Source organism: Fringilla coelebs, assembly GCF_963513975.1.
Source record: "Fringilla coelebs genome assembly, chromosome: 5".
Classification (NCBI taxonomy): Eukaryota; Metazoa; Chordata; class Aves; order Passeriformes; family Fringillidae; genus Fringilla; species Fringilla coelebs.
In genome coordinates, this window is record NC_140033.1 from 58,383,288 (window position 1) to 58,400,981 (window position 17,694).

A 17,694-nucleotide genomic window follows, 5' to 3' on the forward strand; every position below is an offset into this window, starting at 1 on the left:
TTCAGAGGACAAAGTTCTGTTGCATGTGAGGCTGATGGTATGGCTGCTCTGTAGGTGTCTGTGAAACAAACCTTATCAGGCTGCAGCTCACGGCATCGATTTATCGTTTATTATCAGATAATGAACCCCTCATGATTTAGATACATTGCTTATAAATCATACTCAGGCAGCACTTCTGACTAATCTGTTCCATGACTATCAAAGGTTCTTCTTTTTTTTTTCCCCCAACACCTTTTTGTTTGTGCACTTAACACCGCTACCAGTGTTGAACGTCGTAAGGGAAAAATCAGTAATAGGCGCGCACCGCCCCAAACTTTGGTTTTTTTCAGGTCCCTTTGAATGTAACAAAACCCTGCAAACAGCCTGTATAAATGTTATTTTCAACAGACCCATGTAGGTTTGCAGACCTTTTCTGTGTTGAACTTGGAGGGAATTTTCGAAGTGGGAATAAGGTACAAAACCCAGAGCAGGGAATGTCATGCACAGGACTCCACGTCTGAGTGTTTTAAATGTATTTTTAGGTTTTAGAAGGTGTTCATGTTTCAATTAAAATCTGTCAGGCTTCCCCCGACCTGAAATAGAGGACAAAAACAATGTCAACAAAATATCCTGCAACAAACACGTGGGTAATGAAAAAGGAGTTTAAGGTAATAAAGGCAATTCAGGTCTTCCATCTGTGGAGTTGTTGGCTCAAGCAGGAAATAGTTCAAGCAATGTAGGAACAGCAGCTCCTTGTAACTATAGTTAAAGTAAAGTATGGAAACATTCTTGTAAAAAGCATTGATTTTATTTTTTTATATTTTATTTTGAGCTCATGTTAATACATCATCAATATCACCAAAATTCAGCTGTTAAACCATTGAAGTACTCTGTGGTTAGAATTTGAGTTACATGTTTGAAGCTGTGTGGTTGCAGTACATTAACTCCAAGACACCTTACACTGTTACATGTACTTCTTGTTTGTCTTTCTTTTAGGTGGATAGGCTGTGTCAGATCATGCACAGAACAGCCACAGCACAGAAATCGTGCTCTCTATTCTCCTGAGAACCAGCAAACCTTTCATACCTGTGTAAGTCCATTTTTGGGCATTCCTTAGAGAATTCCCTGTGCTTTGACCAACAAGATTTTTTTCTCATATATTAGTAAAAATGATGGGCTTTAATCTTCATTTCTCTTGTATTCTGAAGGGCAAGAAGAGACAGAATGGGGGTTGAAAACAGGCTTTGAAGCTGCACTGAAAGAAGTAACTCAGTGACTTCCTTTTTTTGTGTTTCTCAGCCTTCCTCAGAGCCATAGCACAGCATGTGAGTGTTTTGGAGGCAGGCAAACCTGAGACAGGATGCAAATGACTAAGTTAAAGCTGCTCTTTCCATAGCTCTGAGGACAGGCTCACGGATGGCAGGGGATGTCACCTACGCGGCCGTGGCGATGCTGCCGAGGGAAAGGCCACACGCTCTTTCAGAGACACCAAACGCAGGTAAAACCTCTTGGGCACACACTCTCTGCTCTCTTGGGCTCTCTCTCTCTTTCTCTCTCACAATTTAAATTGAGTAAAACTAAAAGAATGCCATAAGATGCTGCATGGGAAGGGCAAGAAGGTGGAATAGTGGCTGAGATCCTTACAGTAGAAATCAGCCAAGCTGCTCCAAGGCAGAACCACCAAGGAGCAGCAGCTCAGGTCTGGTCCCAGGCTTTAAGTAACAGAATGAGAAAGAAAAAGTGTTCACTAGTTGAGTAATGAGCATAACATTTCTTTTTAAATGAGTAACATGATCAAGACAATGCTCCACTGAATTGTGGGCTAGACTCCACTTAGCCCACAAATCAGATCAATGTTTATGTTCATGGAAAAGGAGCAGGGAATTAATCAGTAAATCAGGAAACTAGTAGCAGTCCAAAGTGCAGCCACTGTCACTGAAGGAAGTACTGAATGCCCTCTAAAAACTTCTTGCTCTTTCTCTTTAATTTTCCAGAGTTGATTTTCCAGAACCAAATTAGCAATCTGTGATCATTTCATATTTTTTGTAAAAATGCCCCAAAGAATTAAACTGGTATTCTGGTTAAGGAAATGATAAATTTTCTGAAGTGACATTTCTACTACTTGGAAAAAAAATGTAATACATTCATGAAAGCATTTGGACAAAATTCTGGATCACATCTAACATGAATGACAGCTTATTATGAGCAAATAAGAAATGCTTGTGGCATCAGACTAAGGATATTTTCATGCTTTCATTCATAATTATTGTATTTAATCCCTTAAGGAAACAACATTGTGTAAAGAACATTTTTAGATGTTCTACTTACAATGGAGATTAATAGTGATGATGGTGCTCTGAATACATGCACTTAAATGACAGAAAATAATACCTTTTATATATTTTTTACAAGACTGGTATCCAAAAGATAAAAATTAGTTCACTTTATTATAGATATTTATTAAATATATATATATACTTTATTATATATATGGCCTGAAATACTACCTTAAACTCTGTGTTCATGCACCTGTGGATGTTGTTTGCACTGCTGTAACCTGTGCAATGCAAAGAGGGCTTGCCTGGAATTTTACCCAGTATCCAAAGGGATAAAACTTATTTGTGAAGGGAGACAGACATCAAATCTTGATTAGAAGACATCCAAAACTAGTCCTTGATCATGCTGCCTAAAGAAAAAGCTCAATTTTGGACAGGCCAGTTCCAATGAAATTTATCATTATATGTGGATGGCTCTTAGTAAACTTTTGTTGAACAGATTTTAACTCTTGATATTTTCTTGCATGAAGTTACTGTCCATGGTAATTAAGTGTGTTCCCTTTAAATATTTAACTTCTCAAAAATGCTAATCATTTTTGTGGATGTTCTGTTCAAACTCCAGTGCTTCCATCCCCTTTAAGAAACAGGCACCAGAGATCCACCCAGTAGTTCTACGAGTCTTTGTTATTCTATCTCAAATATAGAGAGATAAAATCTCTTAACTAATCTTTTCTTCAGTGTTATAGCTCCCAGTCTCACTTTCCCCACTCTTGTGTCTGATTATACTCAAATACATTTTGTTTGATTTGGCTTGGACTTACAGCTGGACTTCAGCTGTCACTCAGGCACTCTGGATAAGAGGGACGTGTGGCCGCATTTCTCTTCACAGAGAAAAGCAGGCACAACTTCCTTGTGCCCAAGGATGTTTTCTGGGAATCCCAGCCAGGAACCTGAGAGAAAGAAAAACCAATTCTTATCTCACTTGCTGCTCCTGTGTTGTGCCAGAGTAGAATGCAATATGGAGGTGGTTTACCCAGAGTGATGGTGCTTTGTTTCCTTGGCCTGTCAGGGCCAAGTGTGTGTGCAGACTGTCGGTCAGCAGAGAGTCACCAGATTCTGGGCAGTTGAGTTGAGTGCTTGTGCAGTTTCACATATATTGTAATATAGTATAAAATAATATAGTATAATAAAATAATTCATTAGCCTTCTGATATCAATGGAGTCAGATGCATCATTTCTCCCAGACGTTGGGGTCCCCTGCTTTACCATAGGGACGAGGGGATTCTTGGATGCTCTGCCAGAGTGCGTTGAGGAGGATTTAGCAATGGCACTATCTGTGCAGGTACTGTTACTGTTCATGTGCTTCAAAACAGGTGCTCAAAAGTAGAAAAGTGTTCCCAAATCCCAGCAAGGATAAGCACAACTGAAAATCCATTTCCAGTGAAAGACTCCAGCAGTTTTTGTCTCCCAGTTCCCTCAAAGATAATTTGAGAGCTGCCTGATTATGAATCCTGGGTGGCTACACAGAACTTTCCTTGGGAACAGGACAAACCAGGGAGAGTTGAATTCTACCACCAAACTAACCCACAAGCAGTTGTAGCCTGCTATTGGTTGTGCCCTTAACTTCTTGTTCCCCTCCTTAATTTCCTGGGCTGCTCTGGGTGTTCACCAGGGCCACCTGGAGCCTCTGGAGCTGCCCCAGACCCCTGGATGTGCTGGCCCACATCTGGACACACCATTCCCGAATGAACCTCCCCAGGAGCACTCTCTAGCTGCACATTCACCAAGCAGAAGCTTCCAGTACACAGAGATGTTTTTCTGCACCTGACAACAGGCACAGGGAAGTGCAGTGAAATTTCAGTTTCAGTGGCTGACAGAGATCTCCACCTTGTTGTTGAATTAGGTGAGGGTGTGGAAGCATCCAGCAGAATTAAGGTTATGTGGTGTTTTAAAACCCCCTGCTGACTTCTGAGGACTCTGCACTCAAATAATCATTTCAGCATTCAAATAATCATACCAGCCAGCACACGCTGTAATAGAAGGAATGATTTTGGTTAAATATTCAGCTTGCATGGATGAGTTTTTTTCTTACAGACTTAGAGATATTATTTGAAGGAATAAATGTGCATTTGAGAGGCAAATTATTTACTAATTGTAGCAGAATGTCTAAAATACTGATTTTAGAAGTACCTCCATTTACAGGGCTAGTGCATGTAAAAGTTTAAAAGCCCTGAGTGTTTTTGGGAAATTATTTGCATTCTAAGAAGAAAAACTTTTAGGGCATTTGATTTGAGAACAATTACATTCAATTTACAAATTTTTCTGTTGTTCATTGAATTAATAAATTGAAAGAAAGCAAACAACCAAGTGTATTAGGTCATATTCTCTAAAGCATAGAGTGTCTCCCCTATATGAATACCCTTATTTGCCAATCAGGTTCTCAGTGGTTTTTTAACTGTAAAACCTCTCTATACGTCAGTAATTCTCATATGAAATGCTGCCTCATTTTAACCTAATGAGACTCTCTTCCTCTGCCAAGTTTTTCCCTGATCAGTGAAATTTAATTCAACACTTCTTTTTAAAAGCCCCAGTGGTCACAAACTAGGGTGGTAGCACAGAAGCTTATTCTTGATACAGATGGATAAAAATCTCTCCATTTATGGAACCAAAAGCAGTGTCCCAAAGGTGCAAATACCTTCCATAACACTAATCAGTAGCTCTGCAAAATACCCAGGTAAATGATATTGAAAACAACTTCAGAAAGATCCACGTGCCTTGAACCCACACCGTGAGATTTCAATGCCATTTTTGGTTTTGTTTTGGCAACGTGCTTTTGGAAAAGGATGTCTTTGACCATCAGGTCCAATGCTGCTACAGGCAGCACCTGAAATATCCTGGGATAAGCACTCACAGGTCAGGAATGCCCCCAGGAATTACCATGCTGCAGCAGCATTTCTCTAAGTGCTGGTTTGCATTTGGCACCTCTCTGCCCCAGGGAGCAGTGGCGGGTCTGATGCTCCTCCAGCCCCTGTGGTACCTTCTGAGATGCCTTAGCAACAGATGGGATGCTTGCCATGGATAGGATCCAGGTCCTTCCCATCCTTCAGCCTGTTTGGCTCCTGCTCCAGCCACACAGCACCCAGCAGTTCAGAGCTTATGGAGGAGGCTTTTCCTGCCTGACAGCAGGAGGAAGTGGTAAATCATCATCTCGCCTGCCGTTGCCTAGGAAAAGGAAAATGCTGAACAAGCAGCCCTGGAAACACACCCCCCTTTTCATGCAGGCTCTGCCTTTATTGTTCTTCCACTCGGTGACTGGCACAGCCACAAATGTCAGCGCTGCCCTCTCCTTACAGGAAACACCATCACATATGCTGAGCTGCATGTGAAGCCCCAGCCCCAAGGGAGCAGCAGAGCAGAGACTTCCGCTCCTGGTACTGTGCAATTTTGTTTGGTTACTAATTATAGATGGAGTTTTTCCTATTGCCCACCAGTGAAACCTGTTATCAAGAGCCTTTATGTGCACTCTCTCAGTGAAGGGCTCTCTGTCATTTCATCTGCTGCTTTTCTTCCTGGCTTCTCGGATTTTACACTTTCCTTTTAAAAATAATACTGAGAGATGTTTTAAAAATAATTTCTAAAAATGCCTTTGTGCCCTACCTTGGAAATGTAGTAAAGCAATGAAAAATTGGTTTAAAAAAAACACATAAATGGGTTTTTTAGAACCCTTGTGGGGGAAGAGTCCCAGGGATGCATTTGGCTTTGGAAGCAGGGTAATGCCCAGGTCTCTATGTGCCATTAGTGCCCTGGTGATTGTCACCCTCCCTGTACTGGGAACATCATACCAGATAGGCCAGGCAGCCAGAGGATGGAGCAGTTGCTCATCTCATGCAGCCAAGGGCAGGGAAACAGAGGTTATGACAGAGCACATCTGCGTCTTGTGGAACAGGCACCTTAACCCTAAATCTGCTCGGGTTCTGCAGCTTCCTGAGTGTTTCCCTCTCTCACAGGACCAATGCCAAACAGCTGGAGAGATGCTTGGTTGATGCACTTCCCTGTGCTGTGCCGGGGGTGTCAGTATGGGGCTTTTTTCCCTGTGCGCTTAGGGAAGTTTCCTTTGCACTGCAGGACAGGAACAGCAATGCTTGGGAGCAGAGAGGAGGAACACCCCACAGCCCGTTCCTGTGACACCCTAGCCCATCCCTGACACCTCAGCCTGTTCTTGACAGACACCACAACCATCCCTGACAGACACCACAGCCTGTCCCTGACACCTCAGCCCATCCTTGATACTTTCCCTGAATTACTCTGCAAAGTCCTGCAGGGTGTGTGTGGGTAGGTGAGAGGAGATAATGCTTGAGAAAAATAAGTCAAAGGAGAAAAGCCAAATTCTTAATGGTTGACAATCACTTGCTCTATGAGACCAAACATTTTGATTTCACTTCCATGTGTGCAAAACAGATGCAGATTTTTAATAAGTTAAATGCCACTGCATCCTCCTGACAGCAGATTGATTTTAGGCAGATGGTTTCTCTGTTGTTTCCCCAGTGTTAAGTTTAAGAGTGCCAGGACCTTAAGCTGCTCTTCCTCCTGCCTCCCTGCAGGCTGCTGCCACAGGAGCTCAGCCTGGTTCTATGTGGCGCTGGTCCTGGCAGTCCTCGTGCTCATCCTGCTGGGAGTCGTGGCCATACAAGCCAAGCAGTGTGAGTAGATCCTGCCTCCTGCTTCACCCCTTCACTGCAGACATGGTTAAACCTCTGAAAGAGCTGAGAGAAAAATTCCCTTACTGTCACACTAAAAGGTGTCAACTTGTACACAAATACAGGAAATGAGAGACTCTCAACAAGGGCCTGGAGTGACAGGACAAGGGGGAATGGCTTCACACTGACAGAGAGCAGGTTTAGATTGGACATGAGGAAGAAATTCTTCCTTGTGAGGGTGGTGAGGCCCTGGCACAGGGTGCCCAGAGCAGCTGTGGCTGCCCCATCCCTGGCAGTGTCCAAGGCCAGGCTGGATGGGGCTCTGAGCAAGCTGGGATAGTGGGAGGTGTCCCTGCCCATGGCAGGAGGGTTTTGGAATGAAATTATCTTTAAGGTCTTTTCAAGCCAAGCCATTCCATGAACATATTCTCAGGAGGGCTTTGCTCACTGAGTTTTACTCATTGTGTTTGCTCATAACTGTCTGTACCAGGCAATGTTCACAGAGACATCCTCACATTCACAGTACAGCTCTGGGTACAAAGACTGCATTTTCTTATCCTTGTTGTTAACCATGACCTCTTTCTCTTTTTTTAATTTTTTTTTTTTGACTTTGGGCTGTTCCAGTTTTGAAGGACAGAGCAGGAAAATCAGGAGGTTTGCCCCACTATGGTCTGAACAGCACCAGCAGTGACATTTCTTCAGAGAGGACTGTCTCAGCAGCACTCCTGAAACAGCTCATGGAGGAGCTGTGTGAAGGTGGACAGGGTGAGATACATTACTCCTTTCCATCATAGAGGATGTGTGGTGTGCACAGTTCTGTTGTCTCTGTTCCCATTTCTCTGACACCCTGCAGTTTATGGGAACTCAGGAAGCATGGTGCTCCTGCAGAGCAGTGAAAAGTCTAAACTAACGTTTTAATCATGACAGTCTTGCTCCTCTGTTGATATAAAGTTTCAAGTATTTTTATTACATTTCTATCTGCCAGGAGCTGCTGTCAGAAATTCCATATATCCTCCTCTTGTCCTGGAGAACACTTTCCAGACAATGGTTCATAAACAGGGGGAGGAATTCCATCCATTGCAGGAGCTAAATATTCCCCCTGTCCACCCACAGGGAGACCGTGTGAGCTGTGTCCCCCTGGCTGGCAGCTGCACAGGGGCAGATGTTACTTCTTCTCTGAGGAGGCCAGGAGCTGGGAGGACAGCCAGAAAAACTGCCTGGCCAGGAAATCCCAGCTGCTTGTCATTGAGGATGAAATTGAGATGGTGAGTCTTGCAGCAGTGACAGGCCTCAGCCAAACATTTCTCCAAGAGAAAATGGCCTGGATGTCAAGAGTACACACAGACAAGCAGGAGCCCCACCAGGGAAGGGATCTGAGTGTCCCTGCCCAAGAGCTGGGCTTGGGAATGTCAGCAGAGCAGAACTGAAGAGGAGAAGCACAAGAGGTGCCAAATGTGGAAACCAAAGTAGTTCTGACTGGGAAGAGGAAATGCTGGGGACTTTCCACTGCTTGGCTCTGGGAAGAGAGGAGGCTCCTCGTGTGTGTGGGCTGATGTAAGGGGCTGCTCTGCCATGGCTGCATCCCTGCCCTTGCTCTGCAAGAGGAAATAAAAGCTGTGCATGAGGCAGGAGCATGACCTAGGCACAGCAGGAAAGCTCTTCTGTCAGGTTAACATCCTTCTAATCATTTCACAGGAATTTATAGACAACAAAGACAAAGATACCAAATATATCTGGATTGGCTTGGCCACTGAAGACACGGAGAAAACCTGGAGTTCAGTGGAAGATCACAGACTAAAAGAAAAGAGGTGATGATTTTTGGGGGGAGGATATCTTTGGGGAAAGCAAAGTGTGGTATCCCTGCTTGGAAATACAATTCTGAATCTGAGCTAATTACCCAAAGCACAGATCTAAGTCTGCAGCCTCAGGTACCTATTCAGAGTCTATTTCATGGCCAGTTCCAGGTCAACAGGTTCCTGCTGGGTACTTTGGGAAACTGATTTCTGCCTCCAGGACTAACCATCGCCACAGCTCATATATTTATTAATGCAGAGATATTATTACTGACTTCTGCTAAAATCCCTGCCAACAAACTCACTTTGAAGACCATGTGCTGCCTGCCTCTGTTGAAGGTGATGCCTGTCACCACAGAGCATTGGCTGGGATCTGTGCAGCTTTCTTCAGCACTAAGGCTACACAGGGAGGATCCTTATCCTTGTAACACTAATAATCCTAAGCATCCATCCCTCAGAGGCCAGCAGTCCCTGCTGGGAGTGCCAACCCACCTCTGCACAGCTGCTGTCCTTCAAGGGGGGGGTCAAGAGGGCATCATCCATCCCCCTTACCCAGAGCACCACCAGGAGTTTTAAGCAGTGCTGAGTTTAAACCCAGCAACTCATTGCATTCCTTTTGGTCTCTCAGCAGGACAGCTCTAAAAAGCATGGAGGCTGACAAGAGCTGTGCTGTTTATAGAAGGAAAAACCTGATCCAGGAAGATAACTGCCAGACTTTAAAGGAGTGGATCTGTAAGAAGAATGCAACGTTGCTGGTGCTCTGAGCCACATTTCCAGACAGCAGGAAGAGCTTCTTATCAAAAGACCCATTTTACAGACAAACCAACTTGTGATGTAAATAATTTTCATCAGACTTGCAGGGAAATTTGCACTCTGCTGTGCTCCCTAAGAAGTCAGAAGACAGGTCCTGCAACAGGGCTGCAAGTTGGCAGACGAGGATTCTGGAGTGCTGAGCCTTCACACAGACAGATTTTGGCAGCAGCTGCCTCAGGAAGGGTCAGAGGAGAAGAGATACTCGTGGGGAGGAGCACTGTGCACATAAACAGTGTGATGTGCAGGAATTGTGGCCCTTGTGGGGGATGAAAGATGTGCTGGGCCCTCTGCTGTCAGCCCTGCCTGCAGGCAGCTGCTGAGCTGAGGACTTCTTATTTGGGTTTCAGGATTTTAGTGTTTGCTGAAGTTTGCGGGCTTGGGGTTTTGTGGTTTTTTTCCTTGGGGTCTAATTGTGACTCACAGAAGTCACTTGAGGGCTGGAAAAAAATGCAATTATTGGACAGTGTCTTATTCAAAGCTGCTGCACAGCTACTGGGTGTAGACAGCAGAGCAGGCATGGAGTGACTTGTAACACTTGTGGTTAATGTGCTGATTGCTCCCATCCTCTTCTGGTGCTGAGCCTTGGAATCTGAAGGGATTAACTAGGGAAGGGGCTTGAGCTGTAAAACAACATTGCAGTGCAAGGAAATAAAGTTGATTACCTTCCTCTCCACCTATATTTTGTCCCCTTACATTGAAAATTCCAATTTACATTGTAAATTCCACAATTATGGTATGATGAGACAAAGACAAAGACTGGTGAAATTAATGCCTGGGAGTGCACTCAGTAAATGCATTACTTAGGCATTGAAGTGTCATGAATAAATGTTTTTCTGGATCTAGAATACAAAAATGCTAAGAGCAGTCTGACCTAGTGCCTTTATTAGATTCACATGTTTGACAAAAAAAAGAAGAAATGTCATGAATTGAAGGTGCTACTCTAAAAAAAATGGCACCAACTGGAATTTAAGTCCTTACAGCAATGAGAAACAAGTCTAACATGGCTTTTGAGATAGTGAGCCTTTACCTCATCTTTGCTCTGATGCACACAAATAAAGGCAGCTGCAGTTTCTCAGAGATGTTTTTTCATAGCTGTGCATGCCTGGGGAAGGTTAATGTCCAGCACTTTAGGGCTGCAGATTAAAAAGTGAAATGTACCCTCAGGGATTTTCCTTCAAACAACAACAACAAAAATCCCAGCACAGATTTGTCATGCAGAATGCAGCATCAGCAGCTCAAGACCCATGAGAAAGTGCTGTTATGTAAGAGGAAACAACAAAAATCCCCCAAACTCAGCACAGCACGTGAGGGGAAGAGGATTGGTTTGTTCATTCTAGACAGAGAAGCAAAGAAAAGGAAAAAGTCTGAAATGAGTAAGATAATCATCTATACCTCTATGATGCATGCTTTATAGAGAGACAATTTCTGACTGCTGAGAAATTTTCACTTCAGGCTACTCCCAGCACACCCTTCTCCATGCAGGGGAGTTGACAATGCTGGTTTTCTGGCAGATCATTCTTGATTCATGCTGAACTTAACAAAAAAAAAGAAACTCCTGCATGCTGGCTTCTCTCAAATTAGCTGTGGTGTTTAGGTTAATTATTCCTGTAATTAAATAAGTTTTTGCAGGGCCTTACTGAAGTTCTTACCTACAATTTAAGCTGTCACTTTTTTAAAAGAAAAAAGGAAAAAAAAATTACCATTGAAGTACTTCATCAAACTCCACTCTGAGTAAAGCAAGGTGGCAGAGCTTGCAGCTTCACTATTCTTTTCTTAACATTACCGAAGAAGTTCATTGCATCCCTGAGGAGTCAGATTCCAGAAGAGCTTTCACTTTTTAACCTTTTGTTAAAAGTCTGACTCATTATGAGGTGTTAAAAAGGGAAAAGCATTTTTTTTGGATCAAATATTCTGTTTCATGTCAGCCCCAACATTATGATTAAAGATTTTTCATGTTCAAAACATGAATATTTTACTTTGCTTCAGATTTTATTTTTCACCAAAATGGTGCCTGAGATGAAAAATACTTTTAATATCCCAATATTAAGATACAAACCACTGTAATTCAGAGGCTCTGTAAAGATATTTATTAAGTATCTTTTCAGGACTATTGCACATACCATATCCTTCAGAATCAGGTTAATGTAAAAACATTGCAGAATAACACCTTCCCCCCAACATATAAATAAATAGAAAATTAGGCTTTTCATACTGTAGAGTCCTGTTACTGTGCCTATAAAGAATACAAGCAATTAAGAAAAGTGTAATCCAGCAAAATTAGTGATTATATTTAATAAACTTCTGAAAGGCACAAGATGCTGACACTATCCATGTGTATGGTCCTGCTACAGTCAAGTCCTTCTGTCACAGAAAATAATGAAGGTGAACTTCCCATTCTTCCTTCTCTGGAAACTTCATAGTTATATTCCTTCCAGGCAAATTTGCTTCATCTGGGTCAAATGACACTTTTAATCTTTGGACAACCTGCTAGACATGTGTGGGACTCAGACAATCAGAGGGATTGTGCCCTAATCCTGTTCAGGCTCTCAGCAATCCAAGAGCACTGGAGGCTGCTGCTGAAAATGTCACCTACACCAGGAAACACTGACTGTCCATCTGGAAATGTCCCCTTGCTCAGAAGCTTCACACCATGACAGGCACAAAGCATAAGGGAAACACAGAGAAATATCCCTTGCTGCTAATTCTCTCATTCTCTTCTCCTGATTTTGCCTCCTTGCACTACATTGACAAATTAATGTCTGCAGTTTCACTATCACTCCTCTGGTTCAAACTCTTCTCCACCCCCATTAGTGCAGATGCTCAGGTTATCTATTGTAACCTCTTTTTGGCTGAAGAAAGTGTTGTGAGGATAACTTCAGGTGCAGTGCAGCTACGTAAATCAGCTTGACAGTGTTATCACCAGGATTTAACAAAATTAATGTAACACAACATTAACAAAACATGGAATACAATGCAAGGTACTTCTCATCAAATGGAAAGCGAGGAATGTGCTGTGATCCTGTCTAAAACAACAGTGTTCATTTCTGCATTGCCCTGTATCCACGAGGCACTGGCAGCCCTTCAGACACTTCACCACCCATGTACACATAGCCTGGCAAAGGAAAAGCAGAACAAAAACCTCCAACTGTACACCAAAAAGGGAAAGAAAGAGCAGCTGCTCCTACAAGAGAACAGTAAACAGAGGAAATACTGATGGTACAGCAAAAAGAAATCCAGCTGGGCAGTAGCTGGAAAAATGTGAAGAGAGCCTTTAAAATGGTATCTTTAAAGCCTTCTTCCGTGGGTGGAGAATTCTGGCTACCAGAAAAGTCATTCACCTCTGGGTAGGAGCTGGGACATATTCCCAGGTTCCAAAGTGTAGACATAGCCTGTGTAGGCATTACATCAGAGCTCTGAGAGTCAGGGCTGGTGGTTTTGTCCATCTTTATCTTGCTGAGTTGATATTCAAGCTACAGACCCATTTCCTAGTTAAATAACATCCTGAGGCTGAGACTCCTCTGGACTCCAGATAGGCACAGCTGCCAGAGCCTTTTACTTCAAACCTGTCAGGGAGAAGGGAAGACAGGATTACTTGGACACCCACAATCAAATATTGCAATAGAGCAAAGGCAGCTATGGGCATCTCAGATTCTCTTTGAATTCTCTTGGAATAAAGCCTGATTTGGCTAAGGCAAGGCACCACAGGAGGATGCTGTTTTGTGCCTTGAAGAGAACACCATGAAGATTGTCTTCTCTTAATGGTATCTTGTACCCAGAACAGAAAATCCAGCACTTGTAGTACTCCTGCATCTTGTTTAGTGGTCACAGAATGTGAAACACACCCTTGCACCATGGTTAAGGGGGTGGGGGGAAACAACAAGCAAACCTCGGTTTCCACACCGTAGGTGTCCCTACGTAAGAGGTAGAGGACTCCTTCAGCAACTCTGTTCTCAAACAAAAGTTCTATGGATATGCCAAGCAAACTGGAATGGTCTCTGGAAAAGCCAAGGGACAAATCCCCACCAGGGACAGATTCCACCAGTGTAGTGACACCTGAGCTTAGATATCAAGGTGTTTGCCCTCCCCTTCAGGAGGGGCATTTTGAGGCAAGCAGTGAGGCAGAAGTCCAAGGATGGGAAGAACCTCACTGAAAATGAAAGCATCAGTGGATGTTTCTACTGGAGAAAGGGTATAAAAGAGTGGGAAGGACTGCAGTTTTCAACTTGAGGTGCCCATGTGCTCCTCACATCTCACATTAAATGCCTTTGTCAGATCAAGCCTTCAGGGTTTGGGGATGAAGTGAATGTAGTCATACATCAGCAATAGTGTCACAGACTTAAAAGTATTTCAATTTTCCACTTTTTAAGGTAATTTCAGACTTGTGAAATCTCCTTGCTTATGCCTATCAATGGTAATTCTGCCAACTCCTGCTAGCAGCTGCTCCAGGATGAGCTGCAGCAGACTCTGAGGAGATGGGACAGCTGCCAGGGAGAGGAACAAAGTGCCCCATACCTGGCACTGCTGGCACAGAGCTCAGGGCCCTGGCCACAGAGCAGCTCACACAACATAAATTCATACCTACCTTCTCCTCCAGCAGCCTCTTTCTCAGGAACATTCTATAAAAATGAAATCTCCCAAAATCTTTGCTATTAACTTCACGCAGCTTACATGCAGTTGTATATTGTTGCAAAATATATTCTATGATGAGGAATTCGTGTTACTGTAATATTCCCTTCCTCCCCCAATTCCCTTCCTCCCGCTGCTTTTGTGTCTCTTGGTTTCACTTTCTCTAATGTCTGTTACCATCAGCCTGCCTCCTGTTGCTTCTCAACCTTACAAACTCATCCGCTAGCTTTCATCTGCCACAGTTTTAACAATGCCGTGTGAAATCTTCAGTGCATTCCATACCCTCTCCATCCCTTCAACATAATAACAGAGATTTCCTACAAGTCACTAGATCTGTATTATTTTTCTTACTCCCCTATAATCAAATATCACCAGAAAACCCCTCCAAGTCAACTTACAGTTCATTGTCTAATGCTTTTCCATTTACCCAAAAGAACTCTTCATTTCTTTTATAGAGTCCAATCCATGGGTCTTGCTTTGTTATCTTCATCATAAACCTCTGTAGGAATAAACCCACATGAGAAAAGTTCTGTATGTTCAGTTCAGCTAGCAAAATACAAAGTCTTTGATCCGGGACAAAAGCAAAACAACAATCTAGCCTTTCCTGCTGAAGAAACAATATTAAAACCTAAATACACAGAGACTGGTGACTGGGATAGGGTTGACTGACCTCGAGAGAGGCTATTCTAAAATACCAAGGTCTGCTATCAAGGTCTGAAACAAATACAGATGAATATGTTCTCCTAGGCCTTTGTTCAGGTTGGAATCTTTCCTAATACTGCAGTATAATATAGAAAAAAAATGCTCCAAGCTACACTTTGGGTAACTATCTCCTAAGGTCACAATTAATATATTTACCAACTTGTGTGTCATTAACCTATCTCAATATTTTAAACAATTGTTTAATTAAAGATAAAACAATTGTTTGTAAAGAGAAAACAATTGTTTAATTAAAGAAAAATGGGATGCAACAGTGTTTACCCTGACAGATGCCCTCAATATGACAATTTATAGCTGTGAGCAGCACCAAATTTAATTCAGACAAGTACCCAGAGGTTTTCTAAACCATCAACTGCTCAAACTGATGTTTCCTGTTTTCAGGGAGAAGAGGCACGAAATCTTCTGCAAGCTGTGACTCATTGTGGTCTTACATCAGCTTCCTAACTGTTCAGCTGAGGAGGATGCAGAAGCAGTTCCCTGGAAGAGAACTGGGGGAGAACAGGATCCCCCTGTGGTTCCCTTACCAGCTCCTGGTGATTCTCGATAACCAGCAGGGAAGCGTTGTAGGAAGAGCACTGGCTCTGGCTGGAGTTCCAGGCAGCCTCACTCTCTGAGAGAAAGTAACACTTCCTCTGGAAGTACAGCCAGCCTGATGGACACAGCTCCAGGGGAGGACACACTGGAAACACTTTGGCCAGAGAAGGCTTTACTGGGAAAAGACAAAAAATAATCTACCCATTTCTTACAGCTGGGAAAGGTTTTAGTTTCTGACTGCATCATCTAAAATAATCCCAATCTAGCCACAGCATTGTTTCTTTTGCCCTGAAGAAATTGAAATAATTATTGCAAACTGAAATAATTATTGCAAACTAATCATATATTCTGGATCCTGCACCCTTCTGCCTCTTGACATATCCTTAAAAGGATGGTCAGGGACAGGTTGGTAGAAATAGCTGAGAAGGTGATCATAAAGTGTCACCCAAGGACTCTTCTACAGCTTAAAAATTCCAACAACTCCAGTTTTTGCATGCATTGCTTCCTCACTGTTGAATTAATAATTTCGTTTATTATAGTGTCATTTTTGAAGGACTGCACATTGGTAGGACAATCTTCCTGTTGTTATTTGTTTTCTTGAACTTGGATTAAGACCAACAATGATGTGACAAACTTGATACCAAAAGTAAACTAACACTAAACTGAGCCCTCGTAGCCCCACTGAAGCATGTGGAGCTGCTCTTGCACTGGCCCACAATTTCAAACAGAAATCACAGATTCACACAAGATCACAGAGTGGCTTGGGTTGACAGTGACCTGAAAGATGATTTTGTTCCACTCCCTGCCATGGGCAGGGACAGATTCCACCAGACCAGGTTGTTCCAAGCCCCATCCAGCCTGGCCTTGGGCACTTCAGGGATCCAGGGGCAGCCACAGCTTCCCTGAGCACCCTGTGCCAGGGCCTCAGCACCCTCCAAGAATAAAACCCCAAACTCTCCTAATTTCTATTGCTAATTATATTTTCTTTTAAATTTCCTTACTTACCAAACTGAATACATGAAATCAAAATGACAGCAGCAGTAAGGACCCCAGCGACAGCTCGCCACAGCCAGATGTTCGAGAACAGACCTGAACAAATGAATGCAAGGAATTAAAAAACAAAACAAACCCAAAATAACAAATAAGAACCAGCTGACGGGGGAATAGAGCCCAGGACACACAAAGCTCTTAAAAAAACAACTCTCTGTGGAGAGCAGGCTGGGAGCAAAAATATTTAGCTTATGTTCACAAGGCTTATCAGCTAACAAGATCTCTGAGTTACTGTAAATTTTAGTTACAAAAGCGATTTACTTTTTAAAGCGATCCAAAGAGAAAGAAACGAGCATGGGAAAAATGACGATGGACACTAAGTACCTAAAAACGGCAGTGATAAGTGAAATAAGAAAAGCCAGCGGTTCTGGAGCCCAAAACTTTTCCTGAGAAATGTCCAGCTTTATCTCACAGTCACGGTTTTTTAGCCTCCTTTTGCTCCCCAGTCCCCTCCAGGGCTGTGGAAGCACACCCGCCCCCCGCGGCCCCGTGTCCGGCTGTTCGGGCAGTGCCGGGCCGAGGCGTCCCCACAGCCGGGTCCCCTCTCCGGGCAGTGGCTCCGCCGCCAGCCCGGGGCCTTTCCAGCGGTGCGGCGTCTCCCGGGGGGCATCCCCGGCTCCCCACGCTCCGCAGGGATGGCCCGGCTCCCCCCGCATCCCAGCGCGGCCCCTCGGTGTCCCCCGCCCGTCACCTTTGGTGCCGCGCCCCGCGGAGCCGCCGCGCTCGGCGCCGCCGCCCATGGGCGAGGGGCGGGCAGGGCCGGGGCCCCCGGCCGCGCTCGGGCCGCGGCGAGCCCGGCCCCTGCTGCCCTCGCTGCTCCCCTCGCTGCCGCTGCTCCCCTCGCTGCCCTCGCTGCTCCCCTCGCCGGCGCTGGCCCCGCTGCCGGGATACGCCGGCCCCCAGGGGCATGGCCACAGAGCCCGGGCTCCGTGCCGAGCGGGGCCTCGGGCCCGGAGCAGTCACTCCGCAACTCCAGAGAAATAGGAAATGGGGACGCTTTCAAGGAGAAGTCGGCTCCTACAATCTCACCGGGATCCTGTGACATCGGCAGATTCCAGGAACTAACACGAAGGGAGAAGGATCTGGTTTGGTTTAGTTTTGTCTGGTGGGATTTTCTATTTTGGCTTTGCTTTTTTCGGTGTTTTGGGGTTTTTTATGGTTTGTTTTTTCCCCCAGTTGTATTTGTTTAATATTTATTAATTTTCT

At 44.1% G+C, this 17,694-nt stretch overlaps 2 protein-coding genes across 2 annotated transcripts; one reads left to right on the plus strand and one right to left on the minus strand.

Annotated features, from left to right (window-relative positions):
- Window positions 1-1,395: 1,395 nt before the first annotated feature.
- On the plus strand, window positions 1,396-9,509 carry LOC311154019 (natural killer cells antigen CD94-like; the record flags this gene model as incomplete). The annotated part of the gene is made up of 7 exons (XM_084206168.1): window positions 1,396-1,477; window positions 5,609-5,686; window positions 6,857-6,955; window positions 7,577-7,717; window positions 8,066-8,217; window positions 8,648-8,760; window positions 9,374-9,509. The coding sequence occupies 7 exons, from the start codon at window positions 1,396-1,398 to the stop codon at window positions 9,507-9,509; spliced, it is 801 nt and encodes a 266-aa protein (XP_084062294.1).
- Window positions 9,510-11,631: 2,122 nt separating this feature from the next.
- On the minus strand, window positions 11,632-17,374 carry LOC311154070 (C-type lectin domain family 2 member L-like). Its single transcript, XM_084206255.1, has 5 exons — window positions 17,180-17,374; window positions 16,444-16,527; window positions 15,429-15,613; window positions 14,583-14,683; window positions 11,632-13,121 (listed from the first exon to the last, which is right to left on the minus strand). The coding sequence occupies exons 1-5, from the start codon at window positions 17,226-17,228 to the stop codon at window positions 13,004-13,006; spliced, it is 537 nt and encodes a 178-aa protein (XP_084062381.1). The 5' UTR covers window positions 17,229-17,374; the 3' UTR covers window positions 11,632-13,003.
- Between the last annotated feature and the right edge of the window lie 320 nt (window positions 17,375-17,694).